We start from the raw sequence: 23126 nt of genomic DNA on the forward strand, positions 1-23126 counted from the left end.
TTTTTCTTTTGCTAAGTTCTTGGATCAATTTACAGTGATGACACGCAGTAGGGAAGAGACTTATCGACCATAAGAAGAAATTTCAAGTTATTTGGTGTTCACAAAACTGAATTATAAGGAGCTTTAGGTTATACGCGTTATTTGGGTTGCCTATCTCCGATAAAATAAGGGACTAGTGAACCACCCGGTATATATATTATTTTCTGTTCTGAAAGTTTTGATCTCGGAATAGGTTGTTCATTTGGTTTGGTTTATATTTATAATAGTTAATCATGACATTAAATTTTGTAGTAATACATTAAATAGTCAAAATAAATACAATTAGTGCTCCAGGTTCTCTGTAGATAAATTCTGGAGCTCTCCTCATATTACTACAGACAGAGGCGGCCCTACGTTAAGGCGAAAAAGGCACTGCCTAGGGCCCTCGCGCATTTAGTAAATTCTGTTTAATGCCTGCATAAATTGTTATTTTATAGGCGAGGGGCGTGAGGATTGCGTTAACTGCATTTTTTTTTTTTTTTTTTTTTTTTTTTTTTGCTCTTACATGACAATTTGAAATGTATTTGGTGCAAAGATCGTTGGCGACATTGTGTTCTAAGTAACCCCTATGTGTTGCTCAAAATATAATTGGTGCAAGGAATGTTGGCAACACTGCATTCCCAGTAATCCTTTCGAGGCAGCTCACAAATGCAAGTTTGAGTTTAGAGCTAGTTTCTTGCGGTTTCTTGTGCCTAAAGTGAGCTTTAAGTTGCTTGTGTCGTTAATAGGGTCGTCCTGTATTGTGCACAGCGTATAGTCTTAGTGTATATTCTAGGAAGTGTTCTAGAAGATTTTTGTAGTTGTCTCTGAAAATGTCTGGAAGTGATAAGAGGAAACAGGGTTATTGGTAGAAAATTTGAGTCTATGGAAAGAAAAAGAATAAGGCCACTTAGGATCAGTAGCCTAGTGGTTGTAATTAAAGGTTTGAAACTAACAGTGCCAATGCAGATAAACGGGATAGAGCTGACAGCTGAACTTTCCACTTAAAATTCAACTTCAAACAACAATATGCCTAAAAACAATTCTGAGCTTACGCCAAGCAACGACAGGCCTACTGTATAATAATCGTTAAAATGTAAAGCAACTAATGACCCTGGACAATGTCTTTTCCCAGATCATGACAAAGACATAAGTTTAGTTCGTTAAGGTCCCGTCCGAGCTGATAAAATAACTTACCCTTTGAAGACAAATAACGTACATACCTCAGATTTTCTTTACATTAGAGTCCTAAACAATAATGAAAACAAGATAAGCGTTGGTTGTCACATATTTTTTAAATTAATTGTTAATTTATGTCAATAATAACAATTCCATTAATAGTGTTGATATTGCTTCACCTGTGTTAATATTGTACTTGCTCTAGTAGGCTAAATACAACTCGTCGTATCGTGAGAGGCACGCATTGTCTTTAATTCGTTTGTTTGTTTGTTTGATTGATTGTGTGTTTGTTTGTTTGTTTGTTTGTTTGATTGATTGATTGATTGATTGATTGATTGATTGATTGATTGATTGATTGATTGATTGATTGATTGATTGATTGATTGATCGATTGATTGATTGATTGATTGATTGATTGATTGATTGATTGATTGATTGATTGATTGATTGATTGCATCCTGGTGCAACGCTTACATGCTCACCAGAATTTAGTACCATTTTTCTCAGTATTTTAGTCACATTTCGAGGTATTAGGATGGCACTACTGCTGACGTATTCCTTTGTCCGTTGGCTATAAACAGGCGTACTGTTATCTGGAATTTGTTGCACTAGTGTGTGACTGAATGGGAGAGGGGGTAAAATTCGCTTTAGGGTTGTTCGGTGCTCGGTACTCACCTTCAGGTCCGGCTCGGCTACTATATGTCTTGTGTGGTGTCCGGAGTGCGCTGTGTCGTTATCCGCCAACAATGCATCGTCTTCGTAGTCTTCCTCATCGCGGGGCGGTTCCTCTTCTGACGCCTCTGCCTCCAAACTCTCGTTCAGAGGACGGCAATAACGGGTCACGTAAGACGTGTTAGCCACATACTCAGCAAAATCCTCTGAAGACAATGGGTCACTGAGGGCCATCAACGTCACAGTAGCACTATGTTGTACTAACCCCTGAAGAACCATCGCCCACATTACGAGGAAAGCCATCATGGCACGAGTGCCGATACGTCCTGTAACAAAATATCAACATTCATAACATAATAACTATGCAAATAAAACTTAATACAGATCATTATCAAGAACACACAAGGGCTGCATAACTGAATTATTTCTACACAAGAATGTTCTGCCCTTAAATCGACAAGAAAACGTTGGATACAAGCAGCCTATACACAAGATGGAGAAAACGTACTTTGGTAAGCAAAGAGAATAACTACCGTTAAAAACAGATAAGAACGATGACGGAGGATTTTCATAGAAAAGTGTGAAAAAGTTAAAAAAATAAACAAATGGTATAAAACTAGACATTAATAATTATATTGGTTTCTGCAGTGAGGCCATGTAAAGTAAATCTCTGGCCCATACGGGAATCGAACCCGGTGCCTCAAGTACGGAGAGCTAGTAAGCTAGCCACTTAGCTATGCAGCCAGACAAATGCGTTTTCATTATTATATTATTAACGGGCTGGCTAACCCGAGCAGTATGACGCAGTTGTCAGCGGCACGCTAATCTGGCGAATTTGCTGCAATCGAAAGGTGAGTGGTTTGAAACCCACTGCCGGCCATCTTGAATATAGTGTTCCGTGGTTTCCTATTTTCACCTTAGGTACAAATAAAGGGCGGGAATCATAATCAACATCATCATTAAGCCAAGTTACGCTTAATGTCATATTTTTGAATACTTACCTAACGTTCCTTACATCTGGTAAGTTTAAACAGGGGCGGTGCGTGGTATTGTTGCAGGTTTGCACAACTCCCAATAATTTTACGCTTGATTTGTCGTCTTTTCTTCCTATTTTGCAGTTTAATAAACCTAACATGTACTCTAAAATGTGTTAAAACCAAGCACCTTTTATCGTTCGATGTACTAATACTTCGTAACGAACCATTAAACTCCGCCGTCTTTAAATCAAACTCAGGGGGTTGACTTTCCTACGCCAAACTCCCTAGCGCACAGCGCGCCGCTATTTAGTTTCAACAGGGTCGAGCCTAAGCCTGTATACGATGTATAGCATCAGGTAGCAAGCCCGCCAGTATCGGTCCTAGGGAGTTGCACGAGAACAGCAAGTCCCCTAACGAAAAACAATTTCAAATGTCCCCGTTAGATTGCACCACTCTGCAGAGATGACTTCATCCCTGCTTTCTCTCCACTCGCAACGGTAATTTCTTTTCCACGCCACTAGGGTAAGGGTAAGCTGCACCGCACCATTCACAATGTTACCAACATTGGTAATTCATGGGCAATCATAACCTTTTATTAAATCCCAAAATTTGTTTTGAGGATATACTTTCGGAGGAAACATTTTCTCATCAGCATAACTTCATGTTATGCATTTGCCAACCGTAAAACGAGCTTTGTGCCAACATTGTCACATGTTGGTAAACGGCTGGACTATTGCGACATGGAGTTGTTGGTGTTAATGTAGACGTTATGTTTACATTTATCACGTGCAGGCCTTGGTGTGTTTTCAGGTGATTGAGTATTTTGGTTCTAGATAATTTTTCTGTGCGTTATTATTAAAACTAATGGATTCTAAATTGTGAGTAAGAGTTCGTCACAAAGCTGCCGGTGTTTGTGTATTTTAGTTTCAACAAATAGTGTATACGGTTTTGGACAAACTGAAACTACGCCATGAACTATCGTCCATCTATTTAGCACAAGAAAGCAAAGCAAAGTCACCTACGTACAGGCCATGAAAGCCCTTGTAGGAGTGGAAGGTAAAGGCTTCCACCATTGTTAACCTAGGCACATGATGGGGTAGAGTGGTTAGCTCTACGCCTGGCCACCTTTGCCCCTAGAAATTAACCTGGTACTCATTTTTGGTGTAGGCTGAGTGAACCTCAGGGCCATATGCACGTTCGGAAGTGGAAATCTCGTTTCTTAAAGTTTACTACTTCCTGACGGGGATTCGAACCCACGTCCTTCCGGGCGAACCGAGCACGCCTTTACCGCCTCGGCCAGACAGCCCCTATTTAGCACAAGAATTCAGATCATTGTCGGGTCCTGTTAGTTTAGCAGAGTTTATAATAACCAACAACCTGGAGAGGACGTTCACTGAACTGAGTGCTTGAAACTGCTGAAGTTTAATTTTACAATCCCTATGACGTCTGTCGAAGCAGAAAGATGTTTTTCTACTTTGAAAATAAAAACTTCCTTAAGGAACTCTATGACCCAGGAAAGATTGTCGGCCTTGGCGATGCTTTCTATAGAAAGAGATCTGCTGATGGAAATCGCGGACTTCAATCAACAGGTGACTGACAAGTTTGCATCAATGAAAAACAGGAGGGCGAATTTTCAATTCAAGTGAGATAAGAATAACTGTAGTTATATTCTTATTTCCTGTGCTTTAATTGCTGGATATGTATTTCAATTTTAATATGAATGCAGTTCATTACATACGGATACTAGGGATTCTTGTTATTTCTATTAGATTCTCATTTAAAATTGCAACATTGAACATGTTGGTGCAACACCCAGCCTCAGATACGACCAGCCGCCACTGAGTTTAAAGCGCGAAGTTACGCCCTGTACCGTCACAAAACTCGGTCAGTGCACTACAGTCTATCTCGCCATGTTTGAGACTCGGAATATACAATATTTACGAGATTGGTTTTAATAACGCGCTCCTTATATAAACATTTGGACAGATATTGACGTTGTTCAACTTACAAAGTTTAGAAGAAATGTGACAAGCCTAACATACGATGCTCTTGTTCATTATTAGCAATATAATTTGAGTAGTATTCCTTACTCTTCCCAAATGTATATACAAATATGTTACATGTCCCAGAATAGGACGGCAATTCACTTGACGAAAGAGTTTGCGGGAAGAAACAATCCGTTTCAGTGATTGTTGATCCAAAGCACATGTCCACTTTCCTTGTTTGCTTCTAAGTTTATTGTGAATATAAAATAATATACAATGTTTGTCATTTATGCTGTTTAATTAGTTAGAACTGCAAACGTCCGTACAGAGAGAGAGAGAGAGAGAGAGAGAGTCGCAATTATTGTAAACCATGTGTGAACCAGGCCAGTCTGTGATTGAACATTTAAAAAAAAGAAAGAAACCCACTAACGAGTGGCGAGAAGACATTGTGTGTTAAATGTATTTTCCAAATTTCACGAAGAAAATCCTGGAAATACTCAGGATGAAGTAACACGTGCAGTGGCCGATGTAAGAGGTAAGTCTAAGGTGAGCATTTACCGTGCTAGGAAAGAACTTAACGTTGTTAAAAAACTGGTTACTCCTAAGAAAACATGTAAAGAGACAATCCTAAGTGAAAAATACGACAGTTTTACAAAAGACGTTATCCGTACAAAACTTCACGCTTTCTAAGAAATGAAATATCAACTCTGAATAAAATATTAATTTCAGTTAATAGCGACGATTCATTACCTACCTTGTCCGACTCGTTGGCTGAACGGTCAGCGTACTGGCCTTCGGTTCAGAGGGTCCCAGGTTCGATTCCCGGCCGGGTCGGGGATTTTAACCTTAATTGGTTAACTCCAATGGCACGGGGGCTGGGTGTATGTGTTGTCTTCATCATCATTTCATCCTCATCACGACGCGCAGGTTGCCTACGGGAGTCAAATAGAAAGACCTGCACCTGGCGAGCCGAACCCGTCCTGGGATATCCCGGCACTAAAAGCCATACGACATTTCATTTTTCATTACCTATCTTTTCTCGCGCAAATTTTCACAGACTTTACAAAAGTATGTCTGGAAATAATATTAATCTTACCATTAAGGAAATGCGACAACTATTGATTGAAGTCTTAATACTGTCACTGCTGAACACTGGAAATCGTGTATTCAACACGTTATCAATGTGAAAAAAGTGAAGCTGGATGGCATTGCGGAGAAAGTCTTTGAACGCTTTGTTATCAACTTGGCTGATGACAGAAATACCGGTGACAACACCGCCATGGAAAAAATAAAACAACTGCAGGACAGCGACTAAACTGTGAATCTTATTGCTACCTATTAATGCATGATCAATTTTCTTTCTTGGATTTGTTGTTGTATTATTGTACCCGCTCAGAGCCTGAGTCCCAACCAGTATTTATCTCAGGGGGTGTTACGGTCCGAATCCATCGCAACTAATAAACAATTAAAAAAATGAAGATATAAGATCTCCAATTAAATGTATGGGCGCCATCCAATCAGTACTACAGGGTTGAACGGAACACTCTAATCATTAACTTTAAGGCTCATCATAAAAAACACACAAAATTATATTAAATCAGATCAAAGGGGAACATATGAAGGTTCCGTCCTAGGAATGGGGACGGATATTTAAACGGTCACCAAGGGTTTACTATGCTACAAGAACAAGAACCTGGAACTGTTTCCTTGCAAATGCTAAAGGAGCATTTTATTTAAGTTGAAAATTTTTACAAAACAACTAAATTCGTTGACCCTTAATTTGCCGGTTATTTGCCAAATCATTCCTAAAATTTTACATAATATTTTACACTTTTGACCACCCATCCATTTGGGTGGTGGAACCGTTGATTTCTGAAGGTGTCAGTTCGACCCTTTTGAACACAATGACCATTGTCCAGTGGGCACGATCACATGAATCATATCATCGCCTCCACTTTTATTGAGATGAGACCAACCCGGGATACTACAAACTCTCCCCGGGTTCCTAACCAAGATATGCTAATCGTTAACTGAAGGAAACGACAAAGGGACTATAACCTAATGGTCCAGATATAGGGATTTGCCATCACTTTACAAATAACAAACTTAACTTATTATTTACAACAACTTGACATTATTACGTTATTTCGCCAGCTGAATTCCCTAGTATCATTCAACATCATCATCCGAAATAAAAAAATTAATTTCATTATTATTATTATTATTATTATTATTATCATGATTATCAGTAGAGATCATGATTATCGTAACCCGTAATCATTATTGATTTAATGTTTCAATTTCATTTTTCACCATTCTTATTATTCTCAAAATTAATTTAATCAATTCTTCTTCTTCTTCTTCATCTTCTTCTTCTTCTTCTTCTTCTTATTATTATTATTATTAATTTGAAAATTATATATTTTAATTTCAATTCCTACGACTATTATTATTATTCTCAGAAATAATATAATAAATTCTTCTTATTCTTCTTCACATTATTATTATTATTATTATTATTATTATTATTATTATTAATAGTTTGAAAATTCTATATTTTAATTTTAATTGTTACGTGGCAGTTAACTATTATTATGTTTACCGCATAACCCCTTTTACAATTCCGATCTAGTTTGGCACTTAATCAATTAAGACATGATTTACTTGGATTATTATTATTATTATTATTATTATTATTATTATTATTATTATTATTATTATTATTATTATTATTATTAAAATTTATTTTTTATGTCAATCTTTAGAACTTAGTCACCTATGTTAACTCCCAAATATGAACCACTAAGATCAGATTTCATATCGCTCGGGACATAACAACGGTATTCGAACCCTCAATCTTATTTTCGTACTGTCCTTAATTTATGGGAACACCATGTCCTCCCAAGACAAATCTCAAATCCCGTGGCCCCTCTCAGTTGGGCAAATACATCCAATCTCTGCAAGTGCTAAATTATTCCTTATATTTCATTTTGAAGTCCATTTATTCCACTGGAACTCTTCAAACATTTAATTCATTCATTAATCTTCGGTGCGTGGACTCCTGCCACTCATGACACTGAATCGGCATATTATATCAACGTAGGCATCGATATTTATCTATTTCATCATCAAAAACAGTACGGCTCAATTCTCACCTCATGCCAGATTTTCGACCCGCACGACTTCCGATCTCAAAATGGGCTCAAACAACTCTGGGCTTTCAACATATCATGGCCATCCTATACACGTGCCTCTATCACTTCTAAACAAATATTTATGATTATTATGGAGTCCAAAAACGTTAAATCAACAATTACGGTTAAAATCAAATTTACTGCCTGAATTAAAGTCTTCCACACCATATGTTATCTCGACATTGAAATTACTTTAACTTGCAATCATTCAACTTAGGCCCGTGCCATTATTCACAAAGCATTACTATAAACACGCATTTACACATTACCCATGTTCATTTATCACTCCGATACTTCTACTGATTATTATATTTCTGTCCACAGGCGAAACTTCGCGGCACAAATAATCATTGATATTTACAGATAATTCAATGGACTTCATTCCGTCCCACAACAATTAAAATCACTTGGCAACCCTTTACCTCTGGATAATCTTACAACATGCCTTAATATCTATAAAGTTTCCGATAACTGAAAACCACATTTGAGCACTTCTAAAATGAATATTAATCTTATCTTTCCGTGAAACGTGCTCCATATAATTTCAAACAATTCATGTACTTGAATAAACAAATCAACCCTACTCTATTAAATAATCAAAATTATGATGAGTGCTTGATCTAATTATGTACATATTAATTTGTCCTTTAGTCTACCTATCTCTGAATTTATACGAGCCGGAAACGGTTCGTTTCACAATCAAGTTAACATAATGAAAGAATATGATTTCCTCCCGCTAACGATAACAATCTACAATATATATTAAGGGGTACTCATCTCAGCCTGTAGTTTGCTAAACCGGACGAGGAGCCTAGCCCCATCCGGTTTTTAGCAATGCATCCTACTGGTATTCATGCCAGCTTGAAGAGGTAATCCTTGACACCTTTTTTAATTATTACACATTGTAAATCTTTTTTTTTGCTATTTGTTTTACGTCGCACCGACACAGATAGGTCTTATGGCGACGATGGGATAGGAAAGGCCTAGGAATGGGAAGGAAGCGGCCGTGGCCTTAATTAAGGTACAGCCCCAGCATTTGCCTGGTGTGAAAATGGTAAACCACGGAAAACCATCTTCAGGGCTGCCGACAGTGGGGTTCGAACCTACTATCTCCCGAATACTGGATACTGGCCGCACTTAAGCGACTGCAGCTATCGAGCTCGGTTTTAAATCTTATAAAAACAAAACAAATAACTTTTGCACTTTTAATAATTTGGACTCTAACTTAAACATATAAATTTTACACTCTTGGCTTTTGATCTAGCCCACTTAATGTAAATATACATTATTCGTTCCTTTCCCGGACACTAGGAACACGTAATACCTCGGTATCACTTTCAGCGGCCCGACGCGCACTCGATTTCTCCCGTTTCACGTTCGCGTAGCTGACCAGGTATCAGTTATTAATTGACTGTTTACTTGGTGAAATTCCGTCGAACACCCACGACCGTTATCACGTAACGTACTTCCTATTCTTGATATGGAACCTCACACTCCTATCCGTAGGTGTTGATTTAATGAGTTCTATATATATTCGAACTCCTGCTGGTATAATGTTCAAGACTGTAATATGGACTACTTCACATCATGGTTCACTGTGCTACGTAACATTATAATACCTCAAACAATATTCCACGAGTGACTACACACACGTACTGGCGTAGTAACAGCACGAACAATTTATCACAAGTAAGATACTTCCGTCTCCACGACCATGTATTTATATTCTACTCCCCTCTCCTCCGAGTTCACGAGAGGTCATCTTATGGCACGCAGTTCCAATATCCTCATACCACTATTTGCGGCCCTGCCAGTGGCTTAAACTTGGGATCCACTGATGTAATTATGTTATTTTAGCCTCTATGCCAATTCTCAAATAATATCGTTCGCTGGTAATTAATATAATCGTGAATTTAGCTCCTGTATCCCAGGCTGGGATTTCGCACTATTCTGTAGCGTCTCTTTCCTGCAGTCAATCAACGGATAGCGTCCATGAATTCTCATAATTACGCCAGTCAATCTCCCTCAATTAATAACTTTTAATAACTTTTATTATATGGTGAGGCTTCTAAATTTCACCTTATCTCGAATTTATAAATCACTTCCTTCTATAAATTTAATCCGTGGAGTTAACGTTGATAGTGCTTCTTACAATACGAAGTTGTCGTACCTACTTCTGTCCTACGAATTTTACGATTGGTCCAAGCTTACGCGGGACTGAGAAGTTACACATTTTTTCTGTAAGTACCAACTTTGCGTCCAGCCCTCGCTAGTACCTTGGAGATCCCCTGACATCATTTCTAGGAATTCTGCACCCGGCCCTATCCGGTGTGCCGCACTATAATTTTGCCCGAGGCTCTGAAACCTTTCCACTGACTTGGAAGTAACTCTTGCCTGTCTCTTCCCCCTCGTCACAATTTCTGAGAATTCTAATTCTGCCGGCCATTGTATTTCTTAATCTTAGAGGCGACAGCAGTCTATGGCAGGTTTCACAATACTATCTCGGTCTGACCTGTACTTACAATATATAAAGCAAGCTATTCTTGTTTCTGAAAATGAAATATATATTCCTCAATAATTAATTACAATTGAATGACGCCGATCACACCCCCACCAGGGCGCATTATGTTTCTGTTCAAACAGGCAGCTGTTATTTCTCTGAATTTGAATATCTACTCAGGCGCATTGTGGCTGACGTGATATTTGTATATGGCTAAACAATAGGTTGTCCTTACCTTCAGCCTCTCTACTACAAACCTCACACCGGAAAATCGAATTGTTGTAACTCCTCTGTGATCTTTTAAAAAACTTTATTATGAGGATTATTGCTCAGATGGAACAGTCTAATGAACGAAAGAGGAATGTTTTGGAACAGGTAGTATTTCAGAATACGCGTGCTCGCGATTGCTTTCTTCGACTCTCAAACATGGTGAGACAGACCGTAGTGCTAATCGTTCCTCTAAAAAGATATTATATGTGTTGTTATTGTTTTCGTTGATAGCGGATGCTCGACCTTGAAGATACAACGGCAAGCCACAACCGGTTTACACTTGCGTATGTATCCCACCAGCCTCATCAGCTGCTACCGCCAGCCACTCCGTTACAATTCTTGTAATTCCCAAAATACGACTTTCTTCGAAAACAGTGCAAGCTACATACTGTACCTGAATCGTCCGGCATTATGATCCTTTTCCCAAGACCTATTACTTGTGTTAATTTGGTGCGTCGTTTAGACCTACATTCTATCCTGTACATTGGGCTCTGGAGTTGGCGGTATATGAGAAGAAGACTTTTAAAAAACTGTATATGAAATGAAATTCTACAACGTTCTCACGATCTACATAACTTGCAAATAGTATTCATAGTACCGTAGTCAAAAATTATGTTACCGGGTGAGCTGGCCGTGCGGTTAGGGGCGCGCGGCTGTGAGCTTGCATCCGGAAGATAGTGGGTTCGAATCCCACTAGCGGCAGACCTGAACATGGTTTTCCGTGGTTTTCAATTTTCACACCAGGCAAATGCTGGGGCTGTACCTTAATTAAGGCCACGGCCGCTTCCTTCCAACCCCTAGGCCTTTCCTATCCCATCGTCTGTCATGAGAGCAATCTGTGTCGGTGCGACGTAAAGCCACTAGCAAAAAAATATATGTTATTCCTGTACAATCTAAATACGTGATAATGATTACATCCATCCATATAGGGTATCCGATCGTAAAACAGGGCCAAATCCTTATGTGCGTCACTGTTCACACCCACGATCAAACAGACGTGGGAAAAGTGGTAGAAGAAGAAGTAGTATCTAAATCCGCGATTGGAAATAATTGGCTAATGCAGTGTAATTCCACTTGACCACGGTACTCATTGTATAAAACAGTACATCTTGCGTATTCCGCAGAGTTTTTTTTTTTTTTTTTTTTTTTTTTTTTTTTTTTTTTTTTTTTTTTTTTGCAAGTTGCTTTACTCGCACCGACACAGATAGGTCGACGATGGCGACGATGGGACGGAAAAGGGCTAGGAGTGGGAAGGGAGTGGCCGTGGCCTTATTTAAGGTACAGCCCCAGTATTTGCTTGGTGTGAAAATGGGAAACCACAGAAAACCATCTTCAGGGCTGCCGGCAGTGAGGTTCGAGCCCACTATCTCCCGAATACTGGATACCGGCCGCACTTAAGCGACTGCAGCTATCGAGCTCGCTCGCAGAGTTATTAATAGGAAGCCTATGAGAAGGGTCGACAATCAAATCCGCATAACTTTCCCATTCACTTGTAATTTTTCCGACTACTTACAACGTAATTACACGACTATGCTTATCGGTATTGTATAAAGAAGAGGAACAGCACGAAATATACAATTATCGTCACCTAAAATTGTAACAACGTGCTTAAATTAACCTCATAAACTAGAACTCTTGGCAGATTTTGGTAATGGTTTCAATACATAGCGCGAAGTGACTATGTCACACACCCCTTTCGTTACTCTAAACACAACATTACCAAACAGCAGAGATAACACGGAGAAAAACGCAAATGAAGAGATGGCGATAGTACAAGGCGATAAATTATAAGATAGCAGAGTCTGGTACGCGGAGGGGCAATGTGGTGGAAAAGTATTCAAAAATCAAAATCTCTTTATTTGCAAATGAGGTGTCTACCTCGGTGGCAAATGGTACACTAAAATACATTATTGTCAAGCACTAAATTTTAAATTAACAGGAGACGAAGAAAATTTTTCCTAGAATACAATATTATACAATTTACGCTAATAATTTTTTCTATTAAACACACACATCATCCTTAATAAATTTATATTGTTTACAAAATTCTACTTATAATTCAGGTCCGATAAATCGTCGATCGGAGCTGTAACCGTACAACAGGGTTACAGACTCAATTCTGTATTTATTATTATTATTATTATTATTATTATTATTATTATTATTATTATTATTAACCAGATTCATTAGATTTTATATATTCTGTTTCTCATCACTTAGACTGTAATAATTAGGTATCGCGTATATTATTGTATTTAATCATAGGTTAAGTGAATATGTTTGTAATTATTCTGTATTGTAGTAAGTGAGATTTGTTGGTTTCATATTGTCATGCTGTGGCTTGTAACTGGCATAGTATTTTGCAATCGAGGCTATGTTTAACTGGGAATATTGTGTACAAGGAGATTTCCCGGTGACGCATTCGGTATAGTCATTCTCGGACCGCTTGGGTACGCTTAGACGACACATGACTGATGACATCAGTGCGTGGACACGTGATTGCGACCAAGTGTCAGTATTCGCCAGCTACTGTATGTGGAAGTGGAAGGGATGAACAGTGAGTGGGGAGATGAGTCGTCATCGCGAGGTGATATAAAGTCGAGGCGACGGTGGGGAGAGGCATTCTGTTCTTACTCAGTTCATAAGCAGTTGATATCGTGCAGATCATATGTAACAGTCAGATGTATCAAATGGAAGAAGTGGTCTTAGTGTGATGGTCAGAGCTAAGAGTTGTGTTTGAAGAAGTAATAATCGAGGAGGTCTACAAGTAGTGGTTGTATCCGAGCAGAGACGGGTACTATGCTGATAAAGAAACATCATCTTCTTGTGAGGATGGACTTCACAAGGTGCTTCAAGAATATTTTACAATTTCTTATAATATATTGAGTGGACGTAATTACATTGGAGCTCCCTACACGCGTACATGGTATGTAGGCCAACTCCTTGTGACATAAGAAGATTACAGCAGACGGCTCCCGACTTCAGCTCACAGGTTTCCCAAGAATTTCAAGTTCAACAGCGGTGTATGCAGACAACAGGTAATTAAAGCATCAGACATGTTATGCATTCATAACATGAAGAAGAGTGTAATCAGCGGCGATATCATATCTCACTTCAAGTTCATGCCAATAGCTTTTTTTGTTTAGATTAAATTTTCCTTTTCTTAATACCGCAAATCTCACGATATATTTCTTGTGTTAAATTAAAAGACGTCAATGATTGTTCATTGTGACGTAAATTATAGTCATAAACTCAGTTTTATTTTAATTATAATAAGTGATTCCAGTTCCATGTACAATGCTCAATTGTGGAAATGCAATAGTAATTTAATATTGTCCTGATCCATATCCCTGTATATTGCCAAATATGTGAGTTTATCACCTCACGCCTTGAGATAATTGATATAAGAGGTATGCTCTACCGAATTTTGTTGTTTTTCTTAAAAAAGCAACTGGCGCTCAAACAAATGTTATTTATATTGTGTGGAAGATATGAAGGTATAAGAGTAGTGGTCGGAGTAGCCACAGAGCAAACAAGAAACTGTTGGAAGTTGGACTTCTTTCGTCCTATGTAATACACACCCAACTAAACCGACCTTACTATTGACAAAGGAAAGAAAGAGATAAGACTTAAAAATCAAAGTTTCTAATGAAATACAAAGATATAGATAAATTCATACCAAGGAAAAAATGATTTTGGAGAGTACTCACAAATGATTGTGAAGGTTGTCAACATATCGTCTTCTTGGGGTAATACAATTTGTGTACTTCAGTTCCAGAGATGGGCTAGGGTTCCCAATCATTCATTCATGAGGAGAAAACTATCGGCATAACGTTCCGTTTACCTCGGAGATGATATATTCCGATATTATTCCGAAATAATATATAACGCACCACAGAGAATGTACAGACCCCGGAAAGAGAGAAAAGCTCATCAATAATAACTTAATACAAAGAAGAAAATAAAAAAGGGAACTTCGTCACATTTGGACGGGTATCAAACGAAAGGAAGAAAGATAAGGATTCACGCAGAAAAATTAAATGGCTATCTCCAAAAGAGCCCAAAAGTAAAAGGACAATGTTACCGCAAGGTCGCACAAAGGCAAGACAGAAATGTGATGTAAGAGCGGGCCAGTAAAGTAAAACATTAATCCAGAGTTAAATAAAACCTTAAGGTGAAATAATGCTTTCTCCTTCATTGTGTAACAAAATACGATCTATTTCACTCAACTGCACGACAATCATACAAAAATCGGGCATCTTACAGATTCAATGTGCCACGTAGAAACGCACCAAAAGACAAAGTCACTGAACACAATAATACCAGGGACAATACCGTAGATTGGCCCAAATTACCATATTAAAAATGTGCAAAACCATGACATACATAACCACCACAGCGTCTCAAGCTTTGATGATAAATGCCACGTGGGCATTTACAAAGCAGACTTAGAGACTTTAAGACGGGCCAAGCATAAGATATCGATGAAATCCCCGACAAGAGATCCGAAACGGGGATGTCAATCACACCAACAATATTGAAATAGACCATATCGTGCTATAACATTGAAGTGATACATATCAATAAGGAGGGAATTAGGGTAAGAAACACATGTACAGTATAATGTGGCAAGCCGTCGAAAATAGGCAAAAGCCAAGCAAAGGGTGAAATAATAAAGCAGTACCTTCAAAGTATAATGTTCAGTCGGACGGTAATCGAAGTACAACCGATAAGGCAGGGTAAACAAGGCACAGAGTTAATCAATATAAAGTGAACACAGAGTCACTCCACCCCTGCGAACCATGTGACCTTGCCGCTGTAGGGAGGCTTGCGTGTCCCAATGAAGCAGATAGCCGAGCCGCAGGTGCAACCATATCGGATGGGTATCTGTTGAGACCAGACTAAGGAATGGTTCATCGAAAGCGGGGGAAGCAGCCTTTCGGAAGTTGCAACGGCAGCAGTCTGGATGATTGACTGATATGGCCTTGTAATAATACTCAACATGGCTTAGCTGTGTTGGTACTGTTACACGGCCGAAAGCAACGGGAAACTAAGCCTTAACTAACTCCCGAGGACATGCATCTCTCTCTGTATGAATGGTGTACTGATGATGGCTTCCTCCCGGGTAAAATATTCCGGAGGTGACATAGTCCCCCATTCGGATCTCCGGGTGGAGACTACACGAGAGGGGGCGATCATCAGGAAGATGGATACTGACATTCTGCGAGTTGGAGCGTGGAATGTTAGAAGTTTGAATCGTTGTGGTAGATTAGAGAATCTGAAAAGGGAGATGGATAGACTAAATTTAGATGTAGTTGGTATAAGTGAAGTACGTTGGCAGGAAGAACAGGATTTCTGGTCAGGCGACTACCGAATTATCAACACAAAATCAAACAGAGGAAATCCAGGAGTTGGTTTAATAATGAATAAGAAAATAGGGCAGCGGGTAAGCTACTATGACCAGCATAGTGAAAGAATTATTGTCGCCAAAACAGACACCAAACCAATGCCCACCACAATAGTGCAGGTCTATCTGCCTACTAGCTCAACGGATGATGAGGAAATCGAAAGAACATATGAAGAGATAGAAGATTTAATACAATATGTAAAAGGTGACGAGAATGTAATTGTGATGGGAGACTGGAATGCAGTGGTAGGCCAAGGAAGAGAAAGTAATACAGTAGGAGAATTCGGGTTGGGACAAAGGAACGAAAGAGGAAGTCGGCTGGTTGAATTCTGCATTGATCATAATTTAGTCCTTGCCAATACTTGGTTCCAACACCACAAACGACGGCTTTATACGTGGACGAGACCTGGAGACACTGGAAGGTATTAAATAGACCTCATTATGATTAGGCAGAGATTCAGAAACCAGGTGTTGGATTGCAAAACTTTCCCAGGAGCAGACGTGGACTCAGACCACAACTTGTTGGTCACGAAATGCCATCTGAAGCTGAAGAAATTGAAGAAAGGAAAGAATGCAAAAAGATGGGATCTAGATAAGTTGAAAGAAAAGAGTGTGAGGGATTGTTTCAAGGAACATGTTGCAAAAGGACTAAATGTAATGGCTGAAGGAAACCCAATAGAGGAAGAGTGGATAGTCAGTAGAGCTGCTGAAGAAATATTAGGAAGAAAGAAAAGATCAACTAAGAATCAGTGGATAACTCAGGTAATACTAGACTTGATTGATGAACGACGAAAATACAAGAATGCTAGAAATGAAGAGGACAGAAAAGAATACAGGCGATTAAAGAATGAAGTGGATAGAAAGTGCAAGGTGGCTAAGGAAGGATGGCTGAAGGAGAAGTGCAAGGATGTCGAAGGTTGTATGGTCCTAGGAAAGGTAGAAGCTACATACAGGAAAATCAAGGAAACCTTTGGAGAAAAGAAATCTAGGTGTATGAATATTAAGAGCTCAGATAGAAATCAACTTATAGGGAAAGAAGACAAAGCAGAAAAATGGCAGGAACATATCCAACAGTTGTAGCAAGGTGAAGATGTAGATTATTTGGTTGTGGAACAAGAAGAGGCTGTTGATGTTGATGAAATGGGAGACCCAATTTTGAGGTCAGAGTTTGACAGATCTGTGAGCGACCTAAATAGGAACAAGGCACCTGAAATTGATGAATTACTGAATTACTGACTGCCTTAGGAGAAACCTGCATGGCAACTGTAATTCCATTTAGTGTGTAAGATGTATGAGACAGGAGAAATCCAATCCGATTTTCGGTGGAATGTTGTTATACCTATTCCCAAGAAATCCGGTGCTGACAGGTGTGAAAACTATCGCACCATTAGTTTAGTATCTCATGCCTGCAAAATTTTAACACGTATTGTTTACAGTATGTATGTTCAGTCTGTCAGCGATTCCGCTGGTGGTATCCTCAACAGTTCTGCCATCAGCTGTCATAGGTGGCCTAGGCATCACTGAAGGGGCGTACTAGGGAAAATGGGGGAGTGAGGTAGTTTCCCGTTGCTTTCTTCACCGAGCCAGAAGTTGCTATTATATATCAGTCTGCCAAGCCCACTGAAATGCATGCACCAACCGACCCTATGACCAATATTTTCGCACCATTCATAGCAGGGGCTGGCTGCAGAAGGAATGGCATTACTAGTATCACTCATACCTCAGTCACTTTCATTTTGTGAAAGACAAGGATAAAGCTGAGACAGATATATGAAAGTAACAAAATTGCTCTAGCCCATACCAGGAAACATAGTGCACTGTAAACACTAGGTCCCGCCAGCAAAGGCACAATTGTTTACAGAAGAATGGAAAAACAAGTTGAAGCTGAGTTGGGAGAAGATCAATTTGCCTTCAGAAGATTTTTTTTTTTTTTTTTTTTGCTAGTTGCTTTACGTCGCACCGACACAGATAGGTCTTATGGCGATGATGGGATAGGGAAGGGCTAGGAGTGGGAAGGAAGCGGCCGTGGCCTTAATTAAGGTACAGCCCCAGCATTTGCCTGGTGTGAAAATGGGAAACCACGGAAAAACATTTTCAGGGCTGCCGATAGTGGGGTTCGAACCTACTATCTCCCGAATACTGGATACTGGCCGCAATTAAGCGACTGCAGCTATCGAGCTCGGTCAGAAGAAATGTAGGAACACGTGAAGCAATCCTGACTTTACGTCTGGTCTTAGAGGATCGAATCAAGAAGGACAAGCCCACGTACATGGCATTCGTAGATCTAGAAAAGGCATTCGATAATGTTGATTGGACCAAGCTATTTAAGATTCTGAAGGTGATTGGGATCAGATACCGAGAACGAAGAATTTTCTACAATCTGTATAAAAATCCGTCTGCAGTGATATGAATCGAGGGCTTTGAAAAAGAAGCAGCAATCCAGAAATGAGTGAGGCAAGGCTGCAGTTTGTCCTCCCTCCTTTTTAATGTTTACATAGAACAGGCACTAAAGGAAATCAAAGAGGAATTTGGAAAGGGAATCACAATCCAAGGAGAGGAAATCAAAACCTTGAGATTTGCCGATTATATTGATATTTTGTCTGAGACTGCAGAAGATCTCGGGAAGCTGCTGAATGGTACGGAAGAAGTCTTGGGTAAGGAGTACAAGATGAAAATAAATAAGTCCAAAACAAAAGTAATGGAGTGCAGTCGAACGAAGGCAGGTGATGCAGGAAATATTAAATTAGGAAGTCTTAAAGGAAGTAGATGAATATTGTTACTTGGGTAGTAAAATAACTAACGATGACAGAAGTAAGGAGGACATAAAATACAGTTTAGCACAAGCAAGGAAGAGCTTTCTTAAGAAAATAAATTTGCTCAATTCAAACATTGATATAGGAATTAGAAAGATGTTTTTGAAGACTTTCGTGTGGAGCGTGGCATTGTATGGAAGTGAAACATGGACGATAACTAGCTCAGAAAGAAAGAGAATAGAAGCTTTTGAAATGTGGTGTTACAGAAGAATGCTGAAGGTGAGGTATATAGATCGAATCACAAATGAAGAGATAATGAATCGAATTGGCGAGAGGAGACCGATTTGGCTAAATTTGACGAGAAGAAGGGATAAAATGATAGGACACATCTTAAGAAACCCAGAACTTGTTCAGTTGGTTTTTGAGGGAAGTGTAGGTGTTAAGAACGGTAGGAGTAGACCACGGTAGGAATATGACAAGCAGATTAGAGCAGATGTAGGATGCAGTAGTTATGTAGAAATGAAAATGTTAGTACAGGATAGGGTGGCATGGAGAGCTGCATCAAACCAGTCTATGGACTGCAGACGCAAACAACAGAGTAACTACTACTATTAAAATATTTTCATACCACCCCTGAAGGCGGAGGCGGGCCTGCTAGACGGTGACGCCGTCTCTCAGGCCGGGAGGTTTAATACGGTGAAGGAGATGTGTGGATCGTCGCCATAAGACCTTTCTGTGTCGGTGCGACGTAAAGCAACTTGTAAAGAACAAGAAAAAGAGTTGTGCAGTGAAGGTGAGAGGGTTGGCGGCCGTGGCCTATACAGGGTTGCCACCGGGCAAAAAAATTCGTACTAAATTTTCCCCTAAGAATTTGCTAGATTACGGAAAAAAGCACTAAATCATTTTTTTTTTACAATGGGGTAGGATCATTCATGAATGCAGTATAGAAAACAAAGTATTCTTACCAGTTTTGATACCTATGATGGGAAGCAGCAGTGTTGCAGTTTCACTCACCACCATCCTAACACTTCCAGTTCCAAGCTGACTACGAGTTGATAATAATTTATTTATGTTTAGAATATGAACGCTATGAAGATCCTCACGTACGGTATTTCAGTTCTACATTCACAGATTTCTTAAAAGAGAATCACGAAAATTCACCCTCTTAAAAACATGTTCGCAGAATTCAACATGAAGAGATAGGCACTTGGCTCTGAAACTTATCAATTTTTTTCTTGTTCTTCTGCTGCAGTAGAAGAGCTTCTACTCTACTTCTGTAAAAGGTACTAGATTTTCATAAAAAGAACAAACGTACTAAAAATGTCCATTAAGTACAAGTCCATTAAGTAAAGTACTGAAGGCGGCAACACTGGACCTATAGGCTCCGTGCTCTGATGGAAGAAATGCGCCGTTGCGCTGCGAGTGGCGAACATTGTAAGTTAATGCGTTTCACCGCGCACATAAATCCGCTGTAGTATCACAGCGTACTGCCTTGGCCGTTAAAATCTGATACTTATCATGTATAAAATCGATAATCAGCTTTAAAAGATTGCGATCATGCATCTGTAGGCAAAAATCTTTCACTTAAAAAAATTATTTCATAAATAACTTCAGTAGAAACCGTAGCTGGGCTAACCAAAGAAATATTCTTGTGTTGTTTTCTTACTCTAAGAGGCGTCGAATAAGAAGAGAGTTGAATCATGGCTGAGAAATGATATAATGGATAAATTTTCTCACGGAACTGGAGTGTGTATCCCTAAAGATAGGATAGGAATGGTGGGAGGGGGAGTATTCATTCTGGTAAAGAAGAATTTGTAATCTACGAAAAAGTTAAAGATGAGAAACATGAAATTCTAGGTGTAAAGCTCATTTCTAAAGATAATAGGCAACTTGATGTCTTTGGAGTGTACATACCGCGAAAGTGTAGCGCTGACACGGATTCAGAATTATTTGACAAGATAATCAGCTATGAGGGAAACAACATGGAAAGGAATGTGATTGTAGCGGGAGATCTGAATTTACCAAATGTAAATTGGGAAGGAAATGCGAATGAGAGGAACCATGACCAACAAATGGCAAATAAGTTAATATGGGAAGGACAGCTGACTCAGAAAGTGACGGAACCTACTAGAGGAAAAAATATCCTGGACGTGGGGCTGAGAAAACCAGATGCGCTCTATAAAGAAACCGAAGTAATAGATGGTATTAGTGATCACGAAGCTGTTTTCGTCGAAGTTAAAAATAAATGTGATAGAGGACTATCAGGCAGTAATGGCTGATAAAGCAGGCATCAGGCGGCTTTAAAAAAGTTATTATGATCGCTAGAAAACGGTAAATAAAAATGTAAACAGACTCTGGGATGGGTTTAAAGAAATTGTTAAGGAATGTGAAAACAGGTTTGTACCTTTTGAAGGTGGTAAGGAATGGTAAAGATCCACCTTATTATAATAGAGAAATAAGAGACTAAGACGGATGTGCAGACTGGAAAGAAATAGAGTTAGAAATGGCTGTGGAAGTAAGGAGAAATTGAAGGAACTTACTAGGAAATTGAATCTAGCAAAGAAAGCAGCTAAGGATAACATGATGGCAAGCATAATTGGCAGTCATAAAAATTTTAGTGATAAATGGAAGGGTATGTATAGGTACTTTTAGGCAGAAACCGGTTCCAAGAAGGACATTCCAGGAATAATTAATGAACAAGGAGAGTGTGTATGTGAGGATCTTCAAAAGGCAGAATTATTCAGTCAGCAGTATGGAAATAATGTTGGTTACTAGGATAATGTCCAAACAGAGGAGGTGAGTAATGCTAAAGAAGTATTAAAATTTACATATGATAACAATGATATTTACTATAAGATACAAGAGCTGAAAACTAGAAAAGCGGCTGGAATTGATCAGATTTCTGGGGATATACTAAAGACAATGGGTTGGGATATAGTACCATATCTGAAGTACTTATTTGATTATTGTTTGGTTGAAGGAGCTATACCAAATGAATGGAGAGTTGTTATAGTAGCCCATGTGTATAAAGGAAAGGGTGATAGACACAAAGCTGAAAGTTACAGGCCAGTAAATTTGACATGTGTTGCATGTAAGTTTTGGGAAGGCATTCTTTCTGATTATGTTCGACATGTTTGCGAAATTAATAACTGGTTTGACAAAAGGTAATTTGGGTTTAAGAAAAGTTATTCCACTGAAGCTCAACTTGTAGGATTCCAGCAAGATATAGCAGATATCTGGATTGAGGAGGTCAACTGGACTGTATCGCGATTGACCTGTCTAAAGCATTTGATAGGGTGGATCATGGGATACTACTGGCAAAAATGAGTGCAATTGGACTAGACAAAAGAGTGACTGAATGGGTTGCTACATTTCTAGAAAATAGATCTCAGAGAATTAGAGTAGGCGAAGCTTTATCTGACCCTGTAATAATTAAAAGGGGAATTTTTCAAGGCAGAATTATTGGACCTCTATGTTTTCTTATATATAAAAAATGATTTGAGTAAACAAGTGGAATCAGAGGTAAGGCTTTTGCGGATGGTGTTATTCTGTATAGAGTAATAAATAAGTTACAAGATTGCGAGCAACTGCAAAATGACCTCAATAATGTTGTGAGATGGACAGCAGGCAATGGTATGATGATAAACGGGGTTAAAAGTCAGGTTGTGATTTTCACAAATAGGAAAATTCCTCTCCGTTTTATTACTGCATTGTTTGGGGTGAAAGTTCCTTTTGGGGATCATTGTAAGTATCTGGGTGTTAATATAAGGAAAGATCTTCATTGGGGTAATCACATAAATGGGATTGTAAATAAAGGATACAGATCTCTGCACATGGTTATGAGGGTGTTTAGGGGTTGTAGTAAGGATGTAAAGGAGAGGGCATATAAGTCTCTGGTAAGACCCCAACTACAGTATGGTTCCAATGTATGGGACTCTCACCAGGATTACCTGATTCAAGAACTGGAAAAAATCCAAAGAAAAGAAGCTCGATTTGTTTTGGGTGATTTCCGACAAAAGAGTAGCGTTACAAAAATGTTGCAAAGTTTGGGCTGGGAAGAACTCGGAGAAAGAATTTTTGTTTCTATTTGTTTTGCGTCGCACCGACACAGATATGTCTTATGGCGACGATGGGATGGGAAAGGCCTAGGAAGTGGAAGGAAGCGGCCGTG

At 39.0% G+C, this 23126-nt stretch overlaps 1 protein-coding gene across 1 annotated transcript in view; it reads right to left on the bottom strand.

Moving 5' to 3' along the window:
• LOC136858414 (sialin) overlaps positions 1–23126 on the bottom strand; it is a 442086-nt gene that overhangs the window by 296068 nt on the left and 122892 nt on the right. The window contains exon 3 of the mRNA XM_067137938.2: positions 1873–2195. Within this exon, the coding sequence (XP_066994039.2) occupies positions 1873–2195 (323 nt within the window). The remainder of the gene's footprint in view (positions 1–1872; positions 2196–23126) is intronic.

Source organism: Anabrus simplex, chromosome 1 (assembly GCF_040414725.1).
Source record: "Anabrus simplex isolate iqAnaSimp1 chromosome 1, ASM4041472v1, whole genome shotgun sequence".
NCBI lineage: Eukaryota > Metazoa > Arthropoda > Insecta > Orthoptera > Tettigoniidae > Anabrus > Anabrus simplex.